At 59.4% G+C, this 24,895-nt stretch overlaps 1 protein-coding gene and 1 long non-coding RNA gene across 17 annotated transcripts in view; both read left to right on the forward strand.

The window, feature by feature from the left end:
- The first annotated feature begins 5,304 nt into the window (after positions 1 to 5,304).
- On the forward strand, positions 5,305 to 7,133 carry LOC121102594. Its single transcript, XR_005834688.1, has 2 exons — positions 5,305 to 5,612; positions 6,705 to 7,133. It is a non-coding gene; the product is annotated as an uncharacterized LOC121102594 (long non-coding RNA).
- Positions 7,134 to 7,777: 644 nt separating this feature from the next.
- The window catches only part of TCF3 (transcription factor 3), a 35,704-nt gene continuing 18,586 nt past the window's right edge, over positions 7,778 to 24,895 (forward strand). For all 16 annotated transcript variants that reach the window (XM_040629681.1, XM_040629684.1, XM_040629685.1 and 13 more), the window contains exons 1-3: positions 7,778 to 7,882; positions 9,696 to 9,809; positions 13,075 to 13,147. In XM_040629681.1, the coding sequence (XP_040485615.1) occupies positions 9,738 to 9,809; positions 13,075 to 13,147 (145 nt within the window). In that variant the 5' untranslated portion in view covers positions 7,778 to 7,882; positions 9,696 to 9,737. The remainder of the gene's footprint in view (positions 7,883 to 9,695; positions 9,810 to 13,074; positions 13,148 to 24,895) is intronic.

Below are 24,895 nucleotides of genomic sequence, written 5' to 3' on the forward strand. Positions count from 1 at the left end.
GGAGCATTGTCACGGAGGGGGCTGGGGATACCCCAGTGGAAACCCACCCCCATTCCGTGGCTCTGCGGGTTTATAGAACTTCAGCTGTGAGGTGGAAAACTAAACTTTCTTTTAACTTAAAAAGTACCGACACACATACACACACACACACACACACACACACACACACAGAAAATAAAGTCCAACTTCTCAGCTAATTCCACTTCTTAAATATAAAGTAAGAACTGAAAGTCCCCCCCACACCCAGAGTAACCGCTGAACCCCGGGGACATTTCCTCCTGCACTTTTTCGATACGTGCTTTTTTTCCTTTACAAAATCTTTACCCCAAAATGGTGCCGTGGGTCTCAGACTCGGATTTTATCTGGACGGTCCGCCTGAAACACCTTTCTTGCTCAGAATGTGCATGCACACCCCATTCGCTGTGAGGCGAGGACAGCATTCCTCATACGACTGTACTGTCACCTTCTCGTGCGTCCCCTTTGGCCGGACACAGGTCATTTCCAAGTATGCGCTGCCACAAACCACATTCCGACGACACCCCTGCTCGTGCTGTCATTGTTATCAGATCTATTAGTGTTAGGACTGGAATTGGAGGGGGGTTCAAAGGGATGCGGTCGAGTTTCTTTATTGGATTACATACCCTCCAGTGGACCCCACACCGAGTTTCATCACCACAGGATATGACCAATCTTTTACAATTTTGCCAACTGGGAGGTCAGTAAGTGTTTTCTTGTTTGTGTATTTGCATTTCTTTCATTGTGAGTGACTTTAAAGTTCTTTTTCTCTGTCCCTTTAACTTCCATTCGTATTTCTTCTTATATGTACTAATATTCATTTCTTTGCCTGGTTTTCTGTTTGGTTACTTTTCATTGATTTGTAGGAACTCTTTGTATATGATGGATATAAATCCTCTGTTCCAATGTTGCAAACATTCCCCACCTCATCTAACCTCCTCTGTGTGTCTGTTTAATTCAGAATTGTTTAGTTCTTAAATAGTCACGTATGAAGATTTTTTTTTTTTAAAGATTTTATTTATTTATTCGACAGAGATAGAGACAGCCAGCGAGAGAGGGAACACAAGCAGGGGGAGTGGGAGAGGAAGAAGCAGGCTCATAGCAGAAGAACCTGATGTGAGGCTCGATCCCATAACGCCGGGATCACGCCCTGAGCCGAAGGCAGACGCTTAACCGCTGTGCCACCCAGGCGCCCCCTACGTATGAAGATTTTTTATGCATCTTGGCTTTGTGCATTTTCCACCCCGAGTGAGGGCGAGCAGGTGGAAGGGGCGTACAAGGCCTGCCTTTTTGGAGACTCCTCCCACTCCGAGGAGTACAGGGAGCTCAGATGAGTCCAAGCACTTCCCGCCCACGGATCCTGCCTCACCCACTCCCTGTCAGCCATTTGAAAACTGTCTGCACAAGGACAAGTAGGGGCCAGGCCTGGGCCCAGGTGCCTGGGAACCCAGAAAGGGCTGGATATCACCCCTGAGAGGAAGAACCAGGGGCTGCCTCCCTCGCTGGGCCTCTTGGATGACCTACTTTTGTAACTTTTTAATTTTCTCTTCAAATATGCAGTCGGGCCATGTCAAGCCCGAGTCAGGAGGGAGGACATGCGATTTAATTCCGCTTTGTGGGGGCCTCAGTGTCCTCTTCTGCAAAATGGGGCCAATCACAGCCCCCCACTCTTTGGGCTTATGGGAAGACCTCAGGAGATGCTGGGTTTAATAAACTATGTCACAGAACCGGGTGTGAAGCCAGCACCCTGGCGACCCCGTTGACCTGCCCCTTCTGTAGAACAGGAGTAAACACCTGCCCAGGGACTCTCCCTTGGCCAGTCCTTGGCACTGAACCCTTCATGCGGCTTTGGTCACATAAGTGCATCCCTCTATGACTTAGTTTCCCCATCTGCAAAATGGGCGCTATAATGGCCACCGCATCCCGGGGCCAAAGTGAGATCCAGTATGGCGTGTGCAGGGAAGGTGACCTACCGCAGCCCTGATTTTCAGAAGGGGAAACCAAGGCCCAAGCAGGGCAGCCTCTGCCAGAGTCATATAGTCACAACATCGTGGAACCAGGATTTGAATCCACTCCCGTTTGCGAGCTGGGCCCAGTGGCTCCTGCCCGTTTCTTCCCCTAGATACCATCTCTCGGGCCCCCAAACCTGGCCCTAAGAACCAGCAGGCCTCTGCATAATGCTGCCTCTGCCTTCACTGCTGTCCCCGACCTCTGGGCACCTGTTATGTGCCACGTCGGGAAGCAAGAAAGCCTCTGAGCTAGTGACTGGCAGGGTGACCAGAAACTCCAGAAAGTGAGAGCGGCGCCAAGACGGGTGCGCGTCTGGCTTGCTCCGGGGACCAGGTAGGCTTCCTGGAGGAGGAGGCCCCAGACCTGAGAGCTGAAGGATGAAGAAGAGATAGCCAGACACAATGAGAGGAGTGCACAGCCAGGGAGAGGTGTTTGGGGAGAGCAAGAAGGGGTAGACGGTGGGCTGGTGAGGCTGTGAGGTGGCGGGTGGGCTCAGATGGGGCCAGGGAGGAATCCATGCAGTGTCCCCGCTCCAGACAGGGCAGCCAGGACTGGGTTCGTTGCAACTCACTGCCAAGGGCTCCCCGTGGCCCTCAGCACACCAGCTCCAGGCTTGCCCAGTTGCACCCTCTTCCTGGTCACTCACCCGCCTGGGCCTTTCAGGGTCAGCGCCCCACGGGAGCCCCAGTGAGACCACACTGCCCTCCTGGCTTTGCCCCAGAACCGTGGAGGAAAACCCAGGCTCCTTGGAGTAGCAAGGTGCTGGCGGCTGGGAATGCCCTTTCTGCATTTCTGGAAGGCACCAGGAAACAGGTGAAGGAGCTTGGCCGGGCAGGTGAACCAGGCGTGTGAGCCTCGCCAGCCTCAAGGCGGGGCTGGGGCCTGAGACTCCGTATCCCCCTCTGAGCAATGGGAGTGATCTGCCCTGCCTCATTTGTGAAGCTCCGGGGAGCCAAAGAACGCCTGGAAGACAGGATTGCCCTTGGTGTGGTGATGTCGACAGGAGCACCCCAAGCCGCCACAGGCAGAGGTCAGGGTGGCCGCCCTGTGGGTGGGTGCGTGGGCAGGCAGCGGGAACCCGGCCCGGCTCCCTGTCCCCTGCCCACACCCCCTTCCCGGGAACTAGGGCAGACAATGCCCATGGGGGCTGCCGGGGAGGCACCCCGTGTTTGCACAGGCCACCCCGGAATGTGGCGGGACAGGCCCTGGGGGTCCCTGAGTCAGGACTTACAGGCGCTGGGCCAGGAAGGGGAAGGGCCACTCTCGGCAGGTGGCCCTGGTCCTGCGGGTAGATGGCACAAGGCAAGTGGGGGCCCAGGTGGAAAGAGGCTCCGTGTGGTTGGGTTTGGTCCACAGCTGGGGGCTCAGCCCGGGTGCTGGGGTTCAGTCCAGGGTCAGGGTTCAGCCCAGGTCAGGGCTTCTTCACTCACCCTCTCGCTCACTTGCTGCCCCCTGGTGCACAGCCCTCTGGCCAGGCGCTGGCTCCATCCTGCCAGGCCTGGGCATGGGGGGGAAATGAACTTCCTGTTCGACATTCATTCCTGCGCCAGCCCTAAGATGTCCCTGCTGGGAGAAGGGAACCACTATTAATGCCCCCAGCCCCACACCCAGCCCTACTGGAAGGCTGTCTCCTCACCCTCTGCCCCATCACAAGCTTCCAGTCCCCCTCAAAAGTATATCCAGTCCACGCGTTCCTCACCCCCAGGGGCCAGCCCTTCCTTCCCCCTAATGTCTATCTCCAGCCCTCCCCGTTTGAGCCCTTCTCCACCCAGCAGCCATAGGGACCACATCCCTCTCCTGCTCAAATCCCTGCCATAGCTCCCTAGTGCCAGCACCATTAAGGCCCGACCCCACGCTCTGACCTTGGCTCCTTTACCTTCCATCTCCCTGGGCTTAGGCCTCTTGCCTTGCGGTCTCCTTAAATACACCAAATACACCATTCAGTCCCGCCTCCCAGCCTTTGCCCCTGCCCTTCCCCCACTGACTTTTCTCATCCTCTGGTCACACCCAATGTCATAGCCCCGGGGACCCACCCCACTGAGGTCGGGGTCCTGTGGGGGCACATTCTGAGCCCTTCTGGATCTTTATCTGGTGCCAGCAATGAGAGGCTGAGGCTGGGGTGCTGGCCACTCTCGGCCTGCTTCCCAGCTCTCCCGGCCCCCTGGCTCCCCTGGACGCGGCTGGGGTGGAGGGGCAGGGGTCAGATCACCGCTGGGTCCCCTTCCTGTACTTGGAGCTGCAAGGGCTGAGGCATCAGGCCTGGGGCTGGTGGTACTGCTGCTTCCCGTCCCATCTTCCATCCAGCGTGGGAACAGCTTGCTCCCTATCCCATACCCGGGGAGACCCGCCAGCCCCGGGCCCGAACATCAGGCCCTCTAGAAACCCCCCTCCCAGAAGCCAGGGAGAATGAATGAATGAATGAACGAGTGAGCCCTGACCCAGGCCATCCAGGGGGAGCACGCACACGGCTGGGTTGGGTCCCTCCGTGGAGGTCTGAACGGACCAAGAAGCCCCCAGCTCCAGAGGCACTCGTCACCGCCGCGTGAGTGCACGCTGAGGATGGGGAAATGTCTGTGCCAGGGGTCTGGCTTGACTGATAAGTGCCCCTCCCTCCCGCCGGGGCTTCTGAAAAGCAGGGAGGGGCAGTGCATGTTGGGGGGGGGGGTCCTGCTCACACCCCCAAGGGAACGTTCCCATTTTGGAGACAAATGAAAACAGATGTCAGGAGATTGGCCCCAAAGTCCTAGATTCAGTTACATTCTCTCTGTGTGGACGACCCCGGCCTGCACACCTACTGTGTCTCTTCCAGGGGCCTCCGCCACCATGTCTCTGTTCTATCCCTCGTCCCCCGCTCACTGGCAAGAATCTGCTCTTGGTATTCATTTTTCCAACCAGAAACGGGGTTCTCTCTCACCATGTGGGGTCCCCAGCCTGGGGCCAGCGCACAGTAGGTGTGGCTTGTGTGGAAGGAGGAAGCAGGTGGGGGAGGCAGGGCTCGGGCTCCTGCCTGCCCAGGCCCAGCGGGCGGGTACGCACCCAGAGCAGAACAAAGGCCGCAGGCAAGCAGGCAGGCGGGGGTGGGCGGGCTGTGGGCCGGCCTCAGGGGGCCCCGGCACCAGCCACTGGCGGCCTGTCCCCATGCCAGGGCCCTGTGGGGCTCACCCAGGCCTCAGGGCTGGGCAGAGGAGGCAGCGGGCGGGGGGGCCCCCACGGGTCGCTCCACCCAGTGACTCAGCCCAGGCTGGGCCTCCCCAGGGAGGACAGTGGTGGCCTGTGGGCGCCGGGAGGGCCTCCTGGCAGGTGTGAGCCCCGGGGCGCACTGGGCCCAGGGAGAGCCTTTCTAAGCCTCAGTTTCTTCATCTGTACAATGGGTCTCATCTCTCAGTCATGGGGACCTGACAGCCAAACGTGGATCCAGAGTCACATTTGGAACCAAACGGGGGGCCTCTGATAGCCCATCTTGCCTTGGAGGGCAGATGCAGGGCAGGTCACAGGTGCCACTGTGACCCGCTGCCCAGCACCAAGTAAGGCACACAGATGGTGCTCGGGAACGGTGCAGTGCCTGAACGGACCTTTCCCCCATTTCAGTGAGTGTGTTGAGGGCCACTCCAGGAATGGTAACCCCAATGCTATGGTTTAGACCCTGAGCATTGTTGGGGAAGGGGGGACTGGCATACCCTGAGTGAGGCTGGGGACCCTGAGAGGCCTGGGCCCCAGCCTGCTCCTCGAGAAACTCTCCAGGCTGGGGGGAAGCTGGAGCGGGTCTAGAATGGCTGGGGACTGAGGGGGCTTGTGTGCCACCAGAGACACAAGTCCACCAGTGGGGAGAGGCTGAGGGATGCAGGTGCAAGCTGTGGGTACCAGCTCTATATCCATCACTGTGCCTCCACTTTCCTGATGGGGAAACTGAGACCCAGAGGGTGTCAAGAATTTGCACGAGGTCACAGTGAGACAGGGAGGAATGAGGAATTCGAACCCAGACCCCCTAGACCCACACCTGCCTCTCCAGGCATGCAGCGCAGGGAAATTCTCTGAGCCAGAAAAGGTCAGGGTGAGGGTCAGCCTACCTTGGGTGTGGCAGGAGGGGCTTGTGACTTTGTTAGGAGGCCTCTGAGCCCTCTGGCCTCTCCTTAGACTCTTCTCCACTCACCCATCACCCTGGACCACCACTTTGCTTCCCAGGCTGAGGGCAGCACTGAACTATGGTGATTTGGGGTTTCCAGGCAAAAGTGGAAAAGCATTCCAGGCAGAGGGCACAGCAAGGACAGCGGCCTGGAGGTGAAAATGAGCCTGGCAGGTTCCAAAACAGCCAAGAGACCCTGGTGGCCAGAGTCTAGTGGGTCAGGAGGATGGTGGCCTCTTCCCAGGCCTGGAAGGGAGGGTGGCTTTCTGGGGACACAGGAAACCACGAAAGATTGTGACAATTTTTTTTAAAGATTTCATTTATTTATTTGAGACAAAGAGAGAGAATGAGAGAGAGTACAAGTGGAGCAGAGGGGGAGGGAGAAGCAGACTCTGCTGAGCAGGGAGCCCGACGCAGGGCTCGTGGGGTTCGTGGGGCTCGATCCCAGGACCCTGTGATCACGCCCGAGCTGAAGGCCGACTTCGCGGACTGAGCCACCCAGGTGCCCCAAGAATGTGATATTTTCATTTGTAATTTTATTATTCCCATTCTGTAGGATCTGTGGTCCTCCAAAGCTGAAGAGCCCCTGGATGTGGGAAGAATTTCTGACCTAAGAGGAGACACAGACCACTGACAGTGAAAGGCTCGGTCCCGCCTCAGCCCTGTCCAAACGGAGGTCCAGAGACTCCCTTCTACAGACAAGCAAACTGAGACTCGGGAAAGAGAAAGCAACCAGCAAGTCAGAGGCACAAGGCCGGCTCCCTGTGGGCCTCTCTGACGCTGAAACAGAGCTGGCTTCCATTGCCCTACCAGCAAAATGGGTCCAAATCGTGTCCTCCGCCATAGACGCCCTCTCTCAACACCCAGCGCCCGGGGCCAGCCCTAGGAACTGAGACACAACCTAGTCGGAGAGGCCGCGCGGGCGGCCACGCAAACCTAACAATAAAACCCCAAAGCCCACCCCCATCGCTTCTAGGGGCCTAACGCTCCGAGAGTCCCACCTCTTTCTTCGCTAGACCTCGCGGAGGAGGCGGAGGAGGCGGGGCGGAGGCGGGGCCGCGCCACGAATGGCCCACAGACCCGCCAATCAAACTTTCGCACCCTCCGATTGGCCACCGCTGCCCTGCCTTATCTTTCCGTCTCACGGTCTATGCCCTCTTGCGTCACGAGTGCGTTTCCACCCTCCGTACGCCTCCGCGCTGGAAGATAGTCCCGGCCCCCTCCCTGCGCCCTTTGCCGGGGCCCTACCCGGGCGCCCCTGCTCCCAGGCCCCAGGCAGCACGAGGTCCCAGCCGCTTCCCGCGGGCGCGCAGGAAAACGAGCCGCGGGGCCCAACGCGGGCCGAGCGGGCGGTGGCGGAGGGATCCGCGGCGGCGCCGGGAGGAGCGCGGGGCGGGGCGCGGGCGGGGCCTGGCGGAGGCGGGGCCGCGCGCGGGGCGGGGGGCGGAACATGTCTCCCGCCGCAGGAAGATGAGGCAGCGGCGGCGGCCGCGGGCGTAGCGGGCCGGACCGAGCCCAGCGACGCGGGCGGCGGGCAGCGCGAGCTCCGCACACGCCGCCTCCGCTAGCGCCCCGGCCGCTCACGAGCCCGCCGGGGGCGCGGGGAGGCCGGGCCACGCGCCGCCGCCGCCGCCCACGCGCGACCCTCGGGGGCCCGGCGCGACGCCCCTTTGTCCGGGGGGGCTGTTCATGCCGCCGCCCCCCGCGCGCTGCGGGCCCGGCCGCGCCGAGCAGGTGAGCACGTCGGGATCCCGGGGCCCCGCGGCTTTGTGCGAAGTTGGCCCGCCCCCCCCCCCGCCGCCGCCGCCGCCGCGGGCCCGGGACGTTGGGGCGGGGGCGCCGTCCGGGCGTGCGCCCCCGCCGCGGGCCGGGCGTCATTGTTCTCCAACTTTCCGCGCCGCGCCCCCCGCCCGCCGGGCCGTACTTGGCGAAACTTTGCGGCGTGGCGGGCGGGGCGGGCGGCCGGGCGACGGGGCCCCCTCCCCGAGCGCCGGAGTTTGGAGGGGGCGGGGGGAGCGTCCTTTTGTCTGGCGGGGAAGGTGCGGCGGCGCGGCCCGCGGGCGCAGGTTGAGGGCCGGGCCGGGGGTGGGGGGGGGGAGCCGGGGCGCGAACATCTGCTCCGCGTTAGCGCGGCCCGGGGCGGCGGCGGCGGGCGGCCCGGCTTCAAAGGCTCCCGGGCCGCCCGCCTGCACCGGCCGCTGCGGGCGGGGTGGGGGCCCCGGGCCTCCCGGGCCGGCCCGCAGGGAGGGCGGCGGGCCCCTGGCCGCTCGCAGCGCCTCCCCTCCTTCCGAGGCCGCTTCCAATCCCCCAGAGTCCTGCGACACCCCACAAGTTTCCAGCCCCCCGCAGGTCTGCCTTGAAATCGGTTTCAACCACCCCACAAAAAAGTGCGGTTTCGTACTCCTCAACAAAGTCAGTTTCACACGCCCTCTGAGAAAGAAAAGACCTGGCGGGGGAGGGGGCGCCGGGGCAGCCGTTTCACACCTCGTCCCGAGTTGGCAAACAAAGCGGGGGTTTCTCGGCTTCCGAAGCGGGGTCTCCCTCGACCCCGGAACCCCCTCCGCCCCGCAGCCTCCGCGGTGTGTCTGGGGCCGCCCCCGTCCGGAGAGCCCGGGACCAAAGCCGGAGGGGCTGCGCGCTCCGCTCCCTCTCCTGGGGGTGGGGGGAATGGGGCCAGGCAGGTGAGCCTCCACCCGCGCTCTAGAATGGAGGCCCCTGGGGCCGTGCGGGGGAAACCCTGGTTTGGGGACACCCCCCCCCCACCCCCGGAGCGGGAGGCAAGGGATGTTTTCAAAGTTGCTAAAAAATAATTCCCGGATACATCGTGACAATAAAACAATCTAGTGTGGTTTTTTTTGTTTTTTTCTGTTCTGAGTTTAGTTGTTTTTTTGTGGTGGTTGGAGGTTAAGGGTGGAGAAGAGCTTTGTAGGTAGGTCCCTACACCGGGCACCCTCCCCCCTTTCAGTCGTGAATCGGGAAGGTGGTTGTGCCTTTTTATTGAAGATTGTTTTTAGCTTTGAATTTGGGGGTGACCTGGTTTTCAACACGCTGTGACAGCTGTAGGGGGGCAGGGGTCACAAAATTTCCCTTGGGATGGGGCCTGGGCTGCCCTCCCCCTTTCCTGGCGGTAGCAAGCTTGGGGGGGGGGGTTGGAAAGGAGAGATGGAAGGGAGGAGAGGGGTGGGTTCTGGTGGATTGGGGAAGGGACCTCTCCCACCCTCCATCCAGTTTAAAATTTGCAGTCTAATTTCTTGGTGGTCTCGGAGGGAGTTTAGGAAATATATATTTGAAGACCCCTCCCCCCCCAATTGTTCAAACTCCCTGAGGGCTCTGGGGAGAAGTCTCCAGGGGCCCAAACCAGGGAGTCCTGGCTGCCCTGCCCCCTACCCCAGGGTTACGAAGGGGCTTGTTCTGGGAAGACCTAAGCCCTCAGGGCCCTTAGAAGAAGGGCTTTTTAAACAGCTCCCCATCTGTCCGCCTCTGACATAGTCACTCAGACCTCTTCTTTGCTCTTCGTCTTCCCGTGTGTCTGTTCCCTTCTCTGCAGGGCCATCCCTAGGCTTGAGGTGCCCACCCTAGGCCCTGGAGAATGAACCAGCCACAGAGGATGGCGCCCGTGGGCACAGACAAGGAGCTCAGTGATCTCCTGGACTTCAGCATGGTAAGCCAGGGCGCCGCCTTCCCAGGCTCCCGGCCTGACTCTGTGTGGGCCTGCAGCCCCAGGCTTCCTGGGGCAGAAGCATCTGCCAGAAATACCCCAAAAGCCCAGAGCCAGACCTCAAACTTGGCTGGGTGGAGGGGTCCCCGGTGGGAGGGGAGCTGGAGGATATGGGGTGCGGTGGGGGTGCATGGGCTGTGGGCCAGCAGTGGCCTTGGCCTCGTGATCTGGAAAATGGGTATGATCAGGGTCATTCACTTCTGTGTGGGTACAAAAGGAGGAAAAACGGGGGGGGGGCACTGAGCACCAAGATGACTGGCACGGGGCCTGCGAGTGAGGCAGAGAGCAGACAGTGAGGTCTGCCACCTCAGTTATTCAGCCACATGGTGGCCAGCGTGATGGATGGTCAGGAGCTGGGGGCCCCGGGCAGGAGGCCGTAGGAGATCTGGGGAGTGTGGGAATCCCTGGGCAGCGCGGCCTGGAGGAAACACTCTGACTCGGCGGTAGTTGCCATTCTCACTACCGTGGCTGCTGTTGCTCTGTGGTGGCGAGGCAGGCCCGGGTGGCAGTCTGGTGGCCCTGGAATGCCCGGCTCACGCCTGGCTGGACGGAGCTCCCAGGCATCACACAGCTCCGCCAGGCCTCGGGGGGCTGGGAGCCAGAGCTCCCCTTAGGTGCCAGGAGCAGGGGGCCTCAGCGTGCTCATCTGTGCCGTGGGTCGTCTGTCACCAGTGTCAACCTCTGCAGCCTGCCTGTGGATGCTTCCCTAAGTCCTGCTCCCGCTCTTCCACCAGGAAGCACTATTTTGATTTGAAACGGGTTGGGGGAGGTACTTTCAGTCTGAATTTCACCCTCCACCAGGACGAGCCCCAGGCCACTGAGGCCTGTCGAAAACAAAAGTCCCCAAACCGAAACGACACCAGCCATCCTGTGGAAAAACACAGCCCACGGGACAGAGGGCTCCGGCTCCGGAAGGGCCATACTGGTATTTTTGAGCCATTTTTAAGCCCCATTTTATTTTTGCTTCCCCGGCTGAGTAACCCAGAGTGCGGCTCGGTTGTTTTTTTGTTAAACTGACAGGTCACAGATTATTGAGCCGGAACAGACGGGGTGGGGGTGGGGGGGTGGGCACAGGGTCAGACCTGGTCCCTTCACCTCTTTTGTCCAGGAGCCTTGAGCCCCTCATTCCCCCACCTCTTCTGTGTGGTGGGTCTGAACGTCTCATCCGCCCCAGCCCGAACCAGTGACCCGTTTCACAGATGAGGAAATTGAGGCCGAGGGTAAGGTGTCCTGTGTCTTCCCTCAGGGTGAACTTGGAGCTGGATTTCCATTCACCGTCCTTGTTCTTACAAGGAGAGAGGCCTGAGCAGGTCACAGGGCGCAGAGAGAGTCCCTGCCTCCTCTCCCGACACTTCTTCGTCTCCTTGTAGCTGCTCCCTCCAGCCTGCCCCAGAGAAACCGAGTGGGTTTAAATCCACTTGGATATCCACTTGGTTTTAGACTGAGAAGAGATTTGGAAGGGAAGTGCTTGCAGGGGCCAGGTTCCTGCAGCGGAACAGGCGACTGTCAGAGCACACGAAGGAACAGCTAAACTGTGACAGCTAAACTGTGACGTTAACCGCTGCCCCTGCCAGGCCTTGAGTCTCCGCTGTTAGAAAGGAAGCTTATCGGGGCATAGAGGGCACTTGGGCCCCGAGCAGTGGGGGACAGTTTCATGATTGGCTTTCAGTGTCCTGTGTGGGCAGGGCCCTGAGCCCATTTCACAGAAGAGAAGACTGAGGCTACAGGGTATGAGGGGGCGTGTCAGGGCTGACAGGGCCCAGTGCTCCTTGTGGCAGATACGAGATGTCAGCGTAGCCCCTGGTACTCTAGGAGACAAAACAAAGACTTGGAATGGGGTCCCCACACCCCAGGGGCTTAGCTGTTGACCCCCTGGGCCTGGGGTCCAGTTGGTATAGGCCTCAGTTTCCCCAATGGAACAGGACCCTATGTGAGAGAACAGGGCTCTGGGGAGGCTGGGCCAGTTGAATGAGCACAGCCACGCCCCCAAGCGGGAGGTGCAGACCCGGTGAGAACCTGCTTCCCGCCAGGCTCCACGCCTCCCATGAGCCCCTGCTGCCCCGCCTGCCAGGGCCAGGTGAGCACATGGCCTCTGTTTCTCTCCTGTAGAACGGGGCTTGGAGACAGGGCCCCACTTCCTGGGGCTGCCCCGGGGCTTGTGACGCTGCGTGAGAGTCCTGCCCACAGGCCCTGTGCCCTCACCTCCTGGCTGAGTGGAGTAGATTGGGGGCTGGGGGTGTCAGCAGCTCTGCAGTGAGCCTCCTGGTCCCGATTCCCGCCACCTTTAATCACTTGGGCCCTAGATGGAATCTATAAACCTAGACTCTGGGGGCAGGGACGTGTTTTGTTGTGTGTGACAAAAGGGTTTGTTGATGTTGGGTTTTCTTGGCTAACGCTGGTAAGCTGTTTAATCCTGAGGGACTTAACAGGGTGGGTTTGGGTAAACCCGGGGCGGGGGTGGGGGGTGGGGGGGGAAGGCGGCTGTCCCATGCGGTGCCCAGAAGAACCAGCCAGTCACCTGTTGGGGGAGGGCACAGCCTTTCCCAGGTTCCTCCAGCTTCCTGGCATTCTGGGCCTCAGTTTCTCCTGAGGGGCAGGTGTGATGAGGGCCCCCAGGCAGCCACTGAATACAGAACCTGGCACGTGGGGGACGTGACCCACGTCACCCCCCCCTCCCATCCCAGTGGCTGGGCGGAGCTTTCCTCCCCACATGCTTGTGGCTCAGGGTCAGGGGCACACAGGACAGGAGGGGACCCTGGCCTGGGGAAAGGCCTGTGCTCAGCTCACCCTTGCTGCTGGGCTCCGGGAGCAATATTCCAACTTTTTAAAGCTGAAATTTAAGGACAACTTTGTATCGCTTTTGAGAGCAGCTAAAAGGTTTCCAGCGTTGAAATCGGTTATTCTGACCACAAACAGCAGACTTTTTATTTTTTAGTAGTAGTAGTATTTAAACTCTGCACCCAGTGCTGGGCTCAAACTCACGACCCCAAGATGACAAGGTGCCCGTTCCGCCGTCGGAGCCGGCCAGGCATCCTCCAGCAGAGTGTTTAAATTCTACCAGAAGTCCCATTGCTGGCAGCAGGCCGTGCTTTCCCTGTGTGCCCCGTGGGCCCTCATCTGCTTTTCCTGCCTGGGCTCTCCGAAGGGACGGGCCCCCGGGGCAGAGCTGTGTCCTGGCTCCCACACTCCCCTCTCTCTCTTCCCACAGATGTTCCCCCTGCCGGTGGCCAACGGCAAGGGCCGGCCCACCTCCCTGGCTGGCGCCCAGTTCGGAGGCTCAGGTAGGATCCCGTGGCTCGGGGCAGCGGGTGGGCTGGGCAACACAGGGTGGGCTGCAGCGCCAGAGCCACTCGGAGAGGACACCAGAGGAGGACATGTTTGGGGGCGGCACCCAGCCCAAGTAGGGCAGGGGGTGAGAGGCCTGGGGCCGGGGGGGTCTGTGTTACTCATAATGGGGCACATGTGAGGAGGGGACTCAAGCCTCCCAGGTCCCCATGGCCCCCGTGAGGCCCTGGGTCTCCAGTTTAAGTGGGAAATTGAGGCCCAGGAGTTACTGGACAGCCCTTGCTAAATCTTGCCCCTGTTATAAGTCCGGGGAGAGGCCCAGCTCCTGGCTGTTTTTTTCAAGTATATATTACAGGAGTATTATATACGGGACCCAACACTGGGGTGGCTGACCATCCTGCTGAGGACCCAGGGGTGTTCCTGGGATCTGGGATTTTGAGCATTCAAACTAGGAATGTCTTTTTTTTTTTTTTTTTTTTTAAGATTTTATTTATTTATTTGACATAGAGACAGCCAGCGAGAGAGGGAACACAAGCAGGGGGAGTGGGAGAGGGAGAAGCAGGCTCCCAGTGGAGCAGGGAGCCCAATGCGGGGCTCGATCCCAGAACCCTGGGAGCACACCCTGAGCCAAAGACAGATGCTTAATGACTGAGCCACCCAGGCGCCCCCAAACTAGGAATGTCCTTGGCAAATCTGGATGAGTCGGTCACCCTACTGGGCACTGAGGGCCTGTGACATGGCCGGGGGAGGACGGACCGTTCTTTCTTGCTGAAGGAACATACCACAAAGGTCAGGCAGCAGAGCAGCAGGGAGGAGGCCATCACAAAGAGCCAAGGTGGTCAGGGACGGTCTCCAAGTGGGTGCTATTTGAGCAGAGACCTGAGGGGGGTTCAAGGTGAAGGGCACAGGCTGTGCAAAGGTCCTGGGGCAGGACCGGGCCTGATGTGTTAGAGGAAGAGCAAGGAGGAGCAGTGTGCCTGGAGCAGAGTGAGCGAGAGGGGGGAGGGGAGCACAGAGAGGAATGAGGAAGGTCATGCAGGGCCTTGGGGTCTTGGGAGCACTTGGGGTTTTACCCCAGGGAGGTGGGAGCTCTGGAGAGCTGTGGGCAGAGAGGGGTGCGTTGCATACATTGGGGAGTCCACCCTGATTATTGGTGGGATTTGGGGGAGACCCTCAAGGAGACCAGGATCTTCTGCCACTCTGTGGATTTTGGCAACTTTTAGGGGTCTTAGGATTGGGTGTGTGTCCTTCTGTGACTCTGGGATTTGGGATGGAAGGTTCTTTTTTGGAGTTGTCTGTGAATTTCATTGAGATATCCAGTGTGTTCTGGCTGAAGGAGGAGGGGGTTTTCAGGGGTGGGTTGTGCTTAGGAACCCCCACAAGGGGAGGGACATTGTGTCATGTCCGCCACCCCCCCATGCTGGCCTTCCCCTTCCTGAGGAAGTGGCTGTATGGCTGGACAGAGTCTTCTCTGAGCTGTGGAAATCCCCACAGGCCATCCTGCTCCCTCCCCTTAGAAATATCTCCCAGGAGCTGGGGTGCTACCCTTCCTCTGGCTTGGGCAGTGTCAGGCCCAGGGGGTCTTCTTGGAGGAGATGGCACAGGCATTCCCTTGTCTCTCTCTGGGCCTTTGTCCCAGGCTGTCTTCCCTTCTCCAGTGTCCACTTAGGGCCAGCAGCCCCGAGTCATCGAAGCCACAGTTCCTGGGGGAGGGGCCCCTCCAAGTTGCCCACTTCCGGCCCTGCCCTGACCACTTTGGCTGGGGACAGGGTGTGGTTGTTCCAGCCTGGGAGACCCCTGTTCTGGGTATGCAGCCAGGGACCCCCTCACCCAGTTCAGTTCAAGCCGTTAACACCAGCCTGAGCCTGGTGTGGCTGGGGATCTGGGACCGGGAACCCTGAGACCAGAGCTGAAGGGCCCCTCCTAGCTGCCACTCCAGGCACAAGACACTGTATCACCTATGTCGGTGGCATGACGAGCCTCAGTTTCTTCATCTGTAAAAGGGCGTGTGCCCGTGGCCAGATGATTCAGCGAGTCCGTGGGTGTGAATACTTTGTAAACTGGAGGTGTGGGCGGGTCTCGGTGGAGCCCTCCTGGCCCTGCCTTGAGGTCACCAGTCGCACACCTGTTAGCCGCGGGACCTGGGCTTGGCCCCTTCATGGGTTCTCCCTGCTCTGAGCTCCCTTCCCCACCTTTTCCCTGGTGGAGCTGGAGACGCCAGGAAGGGGGCAGGCTGCTGGTCCGTCGGCAGGTGGACCCAGGGAGGGTCCGTCCCTCTCCGATGAGGCAGCTCACCCTCCTTCAGCTGGTCGTGCGTGCTTGCCGGGGTTCCCGGATGCTCGCGGGCCCCACCAGCCTTGCTCCTTCTCCAGTCTGGTCTGCCTGGTGGTCCTTTCACGTCCCCTAAGTCAGCCTGTCCTCTGTGGTCCATTCTGTCAGCCGGCAGGCGGCCTGTGCCGGCACAAGCGGCAGCTCTGACTGAGCGGCGTGGAGGTCTGCCCCGCCGTCTGCTTCCGAGGTGGCACACGGGGACACGGGGCCCCTTGAGGTGGAGGTGTTCTGGTTCGTATACGGATTAGACAACACGCAAAAGCAGAGGCTTGCCCATTGCCTCTCTTTTGGGAAACACGGAGGCCCGGAGCCCTGTGATAGCACGTCGTCTGGCCCCCGCCGCGGGGTCCGAGGCTGCCCCGGACACCAGGAACAGCGTATGGACGGGGCAAAGGACGCCTCTCCTATTGATCGTTTCTCAGCAGCTTTCTCGCTAGCAGACGTAACACACGCTCAGGGTGAAACTCCTACAGTTGGGACTCTGTTGAAGGCCGCGTCAGCACCGGCCGGCACGTGTGTCCCGTGGAGGCGGACTCCCTGCGAGCGCGCCCCTCCGGCCTGGCCCCTTCTCCAGCACAGGTCTTCAAACCTCTCCTTCCACTTGATGGGTGACAAGGAATGTGCCGTGTCAAGGGGGCATTTATGTCACTCATGACGGCTGGTCGCATTTTCAAAAGTTCATTGGCCATGAGTTCTTTTTTGATGAGTTTTCCATTCCTGTCTTGAGCCCCCCCGCCCCCACCCCTCTTTGGAATTGATCAACTTCGTTGGAATCATCATAGATTAACAGGAAGTTGCAAAGACCCGTAGAGGGAGGTCGAGTGCACCCCTCCTCCAGCAGTGACCTCCTGCATGCCCATAGCATGGGAGCCGCCCTTGGTACCATCCAGACGAGAGAGCCAGACCTTTCCTCTGTCACATGCACTCCATATGGGATTGTGTTAGCTCGTGTGTGCATGGGGAGGGGTTCTACACACTGTTATCCCACATGGAGCGCCAGTAGCCCACTGCCACAGTCCAGGTGCAGAGCTGCTCTCATTGCCCGCTGCCTCGGAGCCACACCCACCTGCCACCCTTCACCCCTGGGGGCACCGACTGACTGTTGTCCAGCTCTACAGTTAGGTCATGTTGAGAATGTCGAGAATACATGAAGCTGTGTGAGATTGTGTCACCTTCCAAGACTGGCTTTTCTCACTGAGCAGAATTCCTGGAGACCCATCCGTTGGCTCTATCAGCTATATCACTAGTATTTTTTCTTTCCTGCCCAATGAAATTTTTAACAATGGCAATACTATTTGTCAACCACGATTTACTTTAATATTTCTCGAGCGCTGTTTTCCAGGCACTAAGCCTGGATCATTTGAGTCTTCAGTCCTCATAGGTTGGTGAAATAAGCAAGATTTATTATTCTCGTTGCACTTACAGTGAGTTTAATAATCATCCCAAGTAACTCCCTGATGCTGCTTCCTGTGGTGTTCTTTACCCCATCTTCTGTTGCTCTTATTGATTTGCAAGCGCTCTTTACATAGGGAGGGTATTAGTCTTTTGTGATCTATGTTGGAGTTTATTTCCTAACTTATAACTTGTTAATGATGGAGATTTTTAATTGGTCTAAGTGTTTCGCAGATTAAATTTTTATGTTGTCAGATCTTTTCATTTATGGTGTTCTAGCCTTGGTGCCATTTCTGAAAAACCCTTAGGAATCAGATGACACAGTTCATTCAGCAGTGCAGATGTGCTTCTTGTTAGGTCAGGTTGAGGAGTGAGGAGTATGTGGGAAAAGATGCAGGAGGCAGAGCAGCGTGCGCTGGCAGTCCTTGACAGAGCAGAGACCCGAGAAGTAAGTGGGAGGGAGAGAATCTTGACTGCGAAGTGATCAAGATTGAGCTGACAGGAGTTCTGGCCAAGCGCACCCCGTGGGCTCACCTGTGGGGCTGCACCTGAGCTCTGTTGGAAAGGCTGGGAGGGGACCTGTAACAGTTTCCGGGTGACTCTGGGGGGCGCCTGTCCTCCGTAGAAGCACGTGTCCGTGAGAGGCCACACCCCCTTTATGAAACCGGCTGCATAGTGGTCACAGTGAAAACTTCCAACATGAGAGAAAACAAGACTCGAGGAGCTGTCTCCCGTGAGAACAGTGCAGTAAAACTAGAAAGAAAAGACCAAAGAGTAGAACGAAGTCAAAAGCCTGAGCATTCGGAAATCTCGGAATTCCTGTTCATGCACTTGGGTGAGAGCCATGATCAGCGCAGTCCGCGGAGTGGACCGAACGCAGCCATGATGCGGACGCTCGGAGCGGGGAGATGCAGCCCGAGCTGCGCGTGCAGCTGTGCTTGGGGAAGGATCGGGTGCGTGAGGACAGATAGCGCCGTCAGAACAGAGAGCGCCAGGAGCAAGTGTGTCTGTGTGCGTTAGGGACACGAGAGCAGCAGAGTCGCGCCCGGGATGCGCCCAGGCAGTTTGGAGACCGCTTCCTCGGGTGCCAGGTGGCCCTGAGCCACCGTGTCCTCCCATCGCCTTTCCGTCCGTCCCTGCCTCAGTGCCCCCAGGGGTAGGTGCTGCGCCTTGTGGTGTGCCCCGGTCCTGCCCCCACTGCTCTCGCAGGGTCCCCCCCCCACGTTCATACACGCAGATTCTGTGTCGTGATCTTGGGGGGACACAGCACGGCGCCGCCCCGAAGGGAAGCCCTGTTGGGCTGTGATACGGGATCGACTTCGTAGCTGACTTCAGGAGGGACCATCTGTTTCCACCGCACTGTTTCCTGAGGTCAGAACCTGGTTTTTCCCCTGTCTGTTCAGCTTCTCTCTCTTGACCCGTACAGCTTTGAGGAGGAACTTTGGAAACTGACGTAGGAGGCACTGGCTCTTCTACGGCTCCGTTTTGTTCTATCCCGTGTTCTCCGGTGAGGGCGGTGTAGGTACTCGAGAAGTTTCCGTGCTGTAGTTTGGGGACTGTCCTCGTCTTGCTTGCCTCCTGACATCCCTTCCCTGTTTGTACTCTTTCCTTGGTTTGGTTTTCTAGCTGACCTGTCCAGCCATCCTTGGGCCCCTCACCTCCCGCGTCCCAGTGCAGCCACCGTGCGCCTTTTCACAGTGGCGGGCATTTCTAGAACCCCAGGCACGTGCTCCTGGGCTTTTCGGGCTCGTCAGCAGGACCCGGCCTGACACGGGGGGTCACCTGGAGGTCTGTCCTCATGTAGGTGTTTATCGCGCTGGGGGGGTGGGGGGCACCTCCCTCTGGTCCCACGGGGCATCCACAGCAAGCGTGGTCTTGGTTTTCCTTCTCTGCCACGTCCCGTGCTGTCCCCAGGTGTGGTCTGTGCGCCGTGGGCCCAGCGCTTTGCCCGTGGTCCTGAGCCGCGTGGGCCGAGGCTTCTGTCGGCGACGTCTGCTGTGCTCCGGAACCGGGCTCTGGGACTGGTTTGCGCCGAGCAGGACTGGCCCTGGTGCTGGGGAGCCGGCCGCCTCCCTGTTTGCATTTGAGCCCCTTTCTTCCTGCAGTGATTCCTTTTGGGATTTTGTGCCTCTTGTCAACTCTGGCGTTGTCTTAGGAGAAAATCCTCGCTTCGGACACACCGTGGCGCGGCTGGCGTGCACCTTAGCGGCTTCCAGAGTTGCCTGTCCCCGTTTGTCAGGAAGCTGAGGCCACGCCTCGGTTCTGACCCTAGTGGCTTTTTCTTTCTGTTCTATGTCCTTGATTCAGCTGCCTTTGATCTCTTTTATTGATTTTTCTTACGAGGAACAGGCGTCACTGTCAAACCGACATCCGTCCATCAGACTGCTCTTCTCTCCCCAACTCCTTTCAAACTTGTGTGTGTTGGTCTGTGTTTGACTTTGGACTGAGGGCCGGCACGCTTGTCGACCTCCCGTTTTGGGGCCTGGTGTCGCGGGTCACACTTTTCTGTTGGAGTTGGCGTTCCGCGGGGTCCGGTGGCCGTAGTAACATGCACTCCCGTTATTTTCTAGAGATACTTGGTGCTTTCTCTTAAAAAACATTCTTGTGGAGTCAAGTTCTTTGGAGAATTCTGATTTCCAGGCTGGGCTGAGCGTCTGTCCCTTGACCGTCTCACGTCAAGGTCCCCGGTGCAGAGTCCGGGCGCAGAAGAGTCCGCCCCGTTGCGAAGACCCAGAGCCCCCGCCTCGCCGCAGTGGGGTCCGCTCTGCCGACGTGCACGTGTCCTGGAGGTGCGGCGGGACGTGGGCCCGTGAGGTCTGTGTCTCCTGTGCAGCCGCGTTCACGTTCTGCGTCAGGGACCAAGAGCAGCGCCCCTTTCTCCGCAAGCGTGTTTGTGGGTCTGTGCACGTGCCCCCCATGGCTTGTGCGTGGGGGGGGGCATGCCGGGTTACGGGGCTCACAGGGCTCAGGTCAGCGGGTTTGTCTCTCTCGGTCCAGCTTGTCCTCAGCAAAGGCTCATCCCTCGCACTGGGACTTGGATGCGAGCATTCCGAGTCCCTCTCACTTGTGTTGCGTGGTGTGTCTGCGTAGTGGCCAGTGCATGCGTGGCCCCCAGGGTGCTCGGCCAGGGCTGTGTTCTGCTGGTGCCAGGCTTTCAGAGTTCAGGAGATTGACTGCCGTCTTTTGCTTCCTCCCGGCTGCCTTGTGTCAGGCGAGTGTTTCCCCGACTGTGTTTGGCATGTCTATGCTGGTCTGCAGCTCTGCTGGGGGTTGTTTTCATGGTTTTAAATAACGTGTGTGAGCCTCCTGTTTCTGGCTTTTCCAGCCCCAAAGGGAAATCAGACATCCCCTTCCTGCAGGAGAGCACAGGGATGAGCCTCTCTCGCCATAAGTGGCGTAAGTAGATCGCCCCTTGTGGAAAACGTGGTTTCTTTTCGTGAGAATCTGAGCCCAGTGGTTCCTGAGGGGCCCTGGGCAGGTGACCTCGCCTCTCCCCGCCGCTGCTTGCCCGTCTGCAGAACGGGAGGACTGCCACTGCTGCAAGGGTTCTGTGCGTGCAGCTCGCCCACCCGAGTGCTCTTGCTCCCGGTCTCCGTGTGGTGGTCTCGCACCAGCAAGCCGACGTGGGTGGTGCTCGCCACGGCCTTTGGGAGGGCTCCTGGCCCGCCCGCCTCCCATCTCCCTCTCCGGCCTAGCTGAGCCGTGCACCCTCGTCCATCCAAGACTGCAGGGTTGTGCGCGTGTGTGTGTCTCATCCCCTTCTTTGCATTTTCATTCATTTTTCTCAGGTTCTCAGCGGGCTCTGGGAGTCCACGGCTCGGGCATGCATGGTCAGCGCTGCAGGGCGTGGTTTCGGGCTAGGTCTGTGCATCATCCCGGAGCGCCGTCCGTCTCCGCGGGTGGGGGTGGCCCGGAGCCCCCCACTGCCTCAGTTGCTGCCCTTCAAAGCCTCCTGTGGATCTGTGGGGTCGCCACTCTGCCTGCTTCTTCCTGCTTCCTCACTTTTTCTCTCCGAAATCTCTTCTACTCCAGAACCCCCGCCCCCACACTCTGTGTGATTTCCTGGAGGGTGCTCGGTGGTTGCTGCCTTAGATGGTCTGTTTGCTGGGATAAACCCTAAGTCCGGAGTCTCAGTCCATCTTTGGTGTCCCACGTGTGTTTCTGTTCCGTGTGTTCCTTGCACGAGGCCCCACGTTGGCTTCTGAGCTCGTACTGGGGCGGGCTCTCCCATCCCCACACGCTGCCTGAAGCAGGATGAGGGTCTTCCTGAAATCCGCAGGAGGGAGGACGGAGGGCAGCTTCTGTAGCTGGGTGGGCCTGTTTCTCTGTGAATTACCACGTATTTGGGGGACCCACCTTACAAGAGGCTGGCTGTGCCACCAGGGAAGCCACAGGTTTGGGGGTCCTCCTGCTCTTAGAAAGGGTGGGGTGTGGCCTCTACTCACTTCCTCTTCTGTCTCCAATCTGCTTGCTCTCGGGTTGGGGGGAGCAGCTTACTGCCCCCACACGCAGGGACGGAGACAGTGAGGGCTCGGGGCCGGTCCTGCACCTGCCTGTGGCGTGTGTTAGCCTCTGGTCTCACGTCCTGCCGGCGATGTTCTCTAACCCGCTTCTGATCCTTTTCAGAAAAGGGAGGGGGGCTGTTCTGACTGCGGCCAACCCTGGAGAACTTACTAAAATTTGAAGTTACGCAGACCAGAAAAGGAAATATTTTTGCGCATGAACAGAAGGCAGAGGATAAAGCACAGGGGCAGGATTTTGGAGGCTGAGTGAGGCTGGGTTCAGGGCACGGCCTGGTGTGCCACTTGCATCTCCCCCCCCCCAGTTTTGAAATGATATAGGAATTTAAAAGTCGACCCCTGGGGGCGCCTGGGTGGCACAGCTGTTGGGCGTCTGCCTTCAGCTCAGGGGGTGATCCTGGCGTTGTGGGATCGAGCCCCACATCAGGCTCTTCCGCTGGGAGCCTGCTTCTTCCTCTCCCACTCCCCCTGCCTGTGTTCCCTCTCTCGCTGGCTGTCTCTATCTCTGTCGAATAAATAAAATCTTTAAAAAAAAATAAAATAAAAGTTGACCCCTGGGGCACCTGGGTGGCTCAGTTAGTTGAGTATTTGACTCTTGGTTTCGGCTCAGGTCATGAGCTCCAGGTCATGGGATCAAGCCCCACGTCAGGTTCCGCGCTCAGCACAGCATCTGCTCCAGAGTGTCTCTCTGCCCCTCCCCCTCAAATAAATCTTAAAAAAAAAAGTTAACCCCCAAAATCCCAGGAAGAGAGGCGTCCCCTGTCAGAGCCCACAGCCCAGCCGAGGAGGGGCTGCCCCCAAATCCAAACTGGTGTCCGTGTCGCTGCCCCACGAGACCCCCGGGGCCGCACCCAGGCAGGGCTGCCTGACAAGCCCCCACGGTTTGGGGCGATTTTAATTGTGAGAGGGGAGAGCCAGAGGGAAAGCTGACCTGCTTGGTAAACTGCAAGAAGAGAAGAGGCCTGTGAGCGCTTGCCAAGCGGTCGTCGTTAGATGTCGCTAACTTGTCCTAGGTGCCATCGCAGTAGTTGCGGTGGCTGACCCGCTGTGTTGGTGTTGGTGCAGTCAGGGTCTGGGGCACGCTGTCCAGCACTACAGCCACGAGCCGCGTGCGGTCGTCTACGTTTGTGTGGATTAGATGTCACGCAGGATCCGTGCTAGCCGTGGTGGCGAGGGTGGCCGCACGTGGCTGGGACAGGGCAGGTGGACGGTGCGCCACCGCGGACGTGCTCCTGGCCGGGACGGGGCGGGCGGACGGGGCGGCGCCGCGGACGTGCTCTTGCGTTTGGGTTCATCAGTGGCAGGTGCATCGAGGACGCGAGGCACGGACGCTGCCGAGGCCGTTTGTGGGGGGCCAGCCCTGTGTGGGCAATGCTAGGGATACACAGGGGACCCCGGGCTGGGAGGGGACAGCAAGGCAACCTCCCCGAAGGAGGGTGAAGACCTGTGGTGTGGGGACCAACAGGGTGGGACTTGGGAGGGCATGTGGGTGGGGGTCCGCTCACGGGTTGGGGCTGGTGAGGGATGAGCTGGGGGGGAGAAGGGTGGTTGGAGAGGGATCTGGTCTCTGCCCTGAGGGTAGTGGGGAGCCATGGGGGCTGCTGGTGGGGCAGAGCCAGGTTTTGCTTTGGAAAACTTCATCAAGCTCCCTGAGCCTGGAGTGCGGGCAGGAAACCTGGGGGTGGGGGGGACACTGCTGCAGGACAACCCAGGGATGTAGCGGAGGGGCCAGGGAAGGCAGGCTCTGACCGGTGGGCCAGGCCGCGGGAGGGAGGGAGGGAGGGAGGGAGGGAGGGAGGACAGCTCTGGGGATCTAGCCTGGGCCCCTGGGTGAGGGGGCGCTCATAGAGCCGGGCTCCTTCCTGACCACCTGGTTTTACCTGCCCCACACCATAGCCCCAGCCCTGGTACCCAAGTCTGTTGGTCAGACTTCTTTGTACAGGGTAACCAGCTTCAGGAATCTTCCTTCCTGCTAGAGTTGGCTGAGCTTTTCCACAAAGGGCCAGCAAGTCATCTGTTCTGTCTTTGAAGGAACAGATGGGCGTGGTCATGTCAATAACACTTGACTTACGAAAGCAGGAGCCTGGGGGGGGGTGTTTCGGGGGGCTGGCTTGGCATTTCGGCTGCAGGTCGCCAACCCAGGCCCAGGGGGAATCCACGGGACAGGGAACACTGGGTCCCAACCAGCCTCTGCTGGGGGCCTTTCCGAGCCCAGCCCCCATGTCCTCGCTTAAGGGCCCCTCTGGGGAGGGGACTCAGCCGGGACCAGGCCTTGTTGAGGGCCAGTGGTGCCGTCCACTCTGCAGCCTGGTTCTCCATCCGCATAGCCACCTGGGCAGGTGGGTGGCTTCCTTCCCCCACCTCCAGCCGGCACTTGAGCTCCGAGGCGTGGGCCCTGAGAGCACCCTCTGTCCTCCGCTCTGTCCTGGCTCCCGCTTCTGGCCTGAGGCCGCCTCCCGCCAGCTCCTGCCAGCTCTTGCCACTGCCACTGCCACTGCCGCCAGCACGAAACATCAAGCTTTAAAGAAGAAAGGCACGAGAAGATTACGTTCTGACAGCAGTGCTTTATTCTATTAGTACGTTTTAATTAGAACACGAACAGGGAATGTTATGAATATTCATAATGGTTATTAAAATGTACGATTAATTGGTGGGGGGGTTAATAACTGTTAGTGGGGTGGTGGGGGAGGGGCCGTCCCTAGTTTTGACATCTCTAGAAGAGGGGAGGCCGGAGGCCAGTGAGGGCTTTCTCCAGAAAGGGCAGAGCCAGACCTGGCTGCCTCTGCTGGGAGCCTGTGGGGTCCCTGTGGGTGCGAGTCCCCGGACAGCGGGCCCTGGGGTGCCCTTCAAGCTGCCAGGCTCTGCAGGGGATGGGCTGCAGGCACCCAGTTGGAGTTGTCCTCAGACATGGTCTGTTGTGGTCTTGGGATATGGCCTCCCTGCTTACCGTGGCGGGGTTCTGGCACCTCCAGGGGCACGTTATACATGGCCACAGGGGGTGGGGGCTACTCCAGAAGGAGAGGGGTAGAGGCAAGTAGGTGTAGAGGGAAACTGAGGCTTGGGTTGCTGGTACTTTGCCCAAGGTCACCCCTGCTCACCGGTCACTCTTCCCTGGTGTAGAGTCCCCAAACCTGGTGGCAAGTGCTGGATAGACTCCGGGACCACAGGAGCCCCTGCTGGGTGCGGCCCCCCCACCCCTGGCTAAAGCAGCCCCCCACTGCAGTCACATTGGAAATCTTTGATTAGAAAATAAAATCTAAATGTGTATGAATATTCATTAGGCTGAGGGATTAATATGCACAATTATGCAAATAAGGGAGCAATTAAACACCAGTTTGGGGGATGATGATTAACACAAAGGCATTGCAATAGGATGAAATTTGAAAGAAGTTTCTGGTAAAGAGCGGGGTGGGGGAGGGGGTGGGCTGACTGAAGATTTCTTGCTGGAATCCCAAAATTTAGCAGTGTGGGGTCGCAGGGCAGCCGGGGGGGGGGGGGGGG

This window comes from Ursus maritimus, unplaced genomic scaffold, assembly GCF_017311325.1.
Source record: "Ursus maritimus isolate PB19 unplaced genomic scaffold, ASM1731132v1 scaffold_14, whole genome shotgun sequence".
NCBI lineage: Eukaryota > Metazoa > Chordata > Mammalia > Carnivora > Ursidae > Ursus > Ursus maritimus.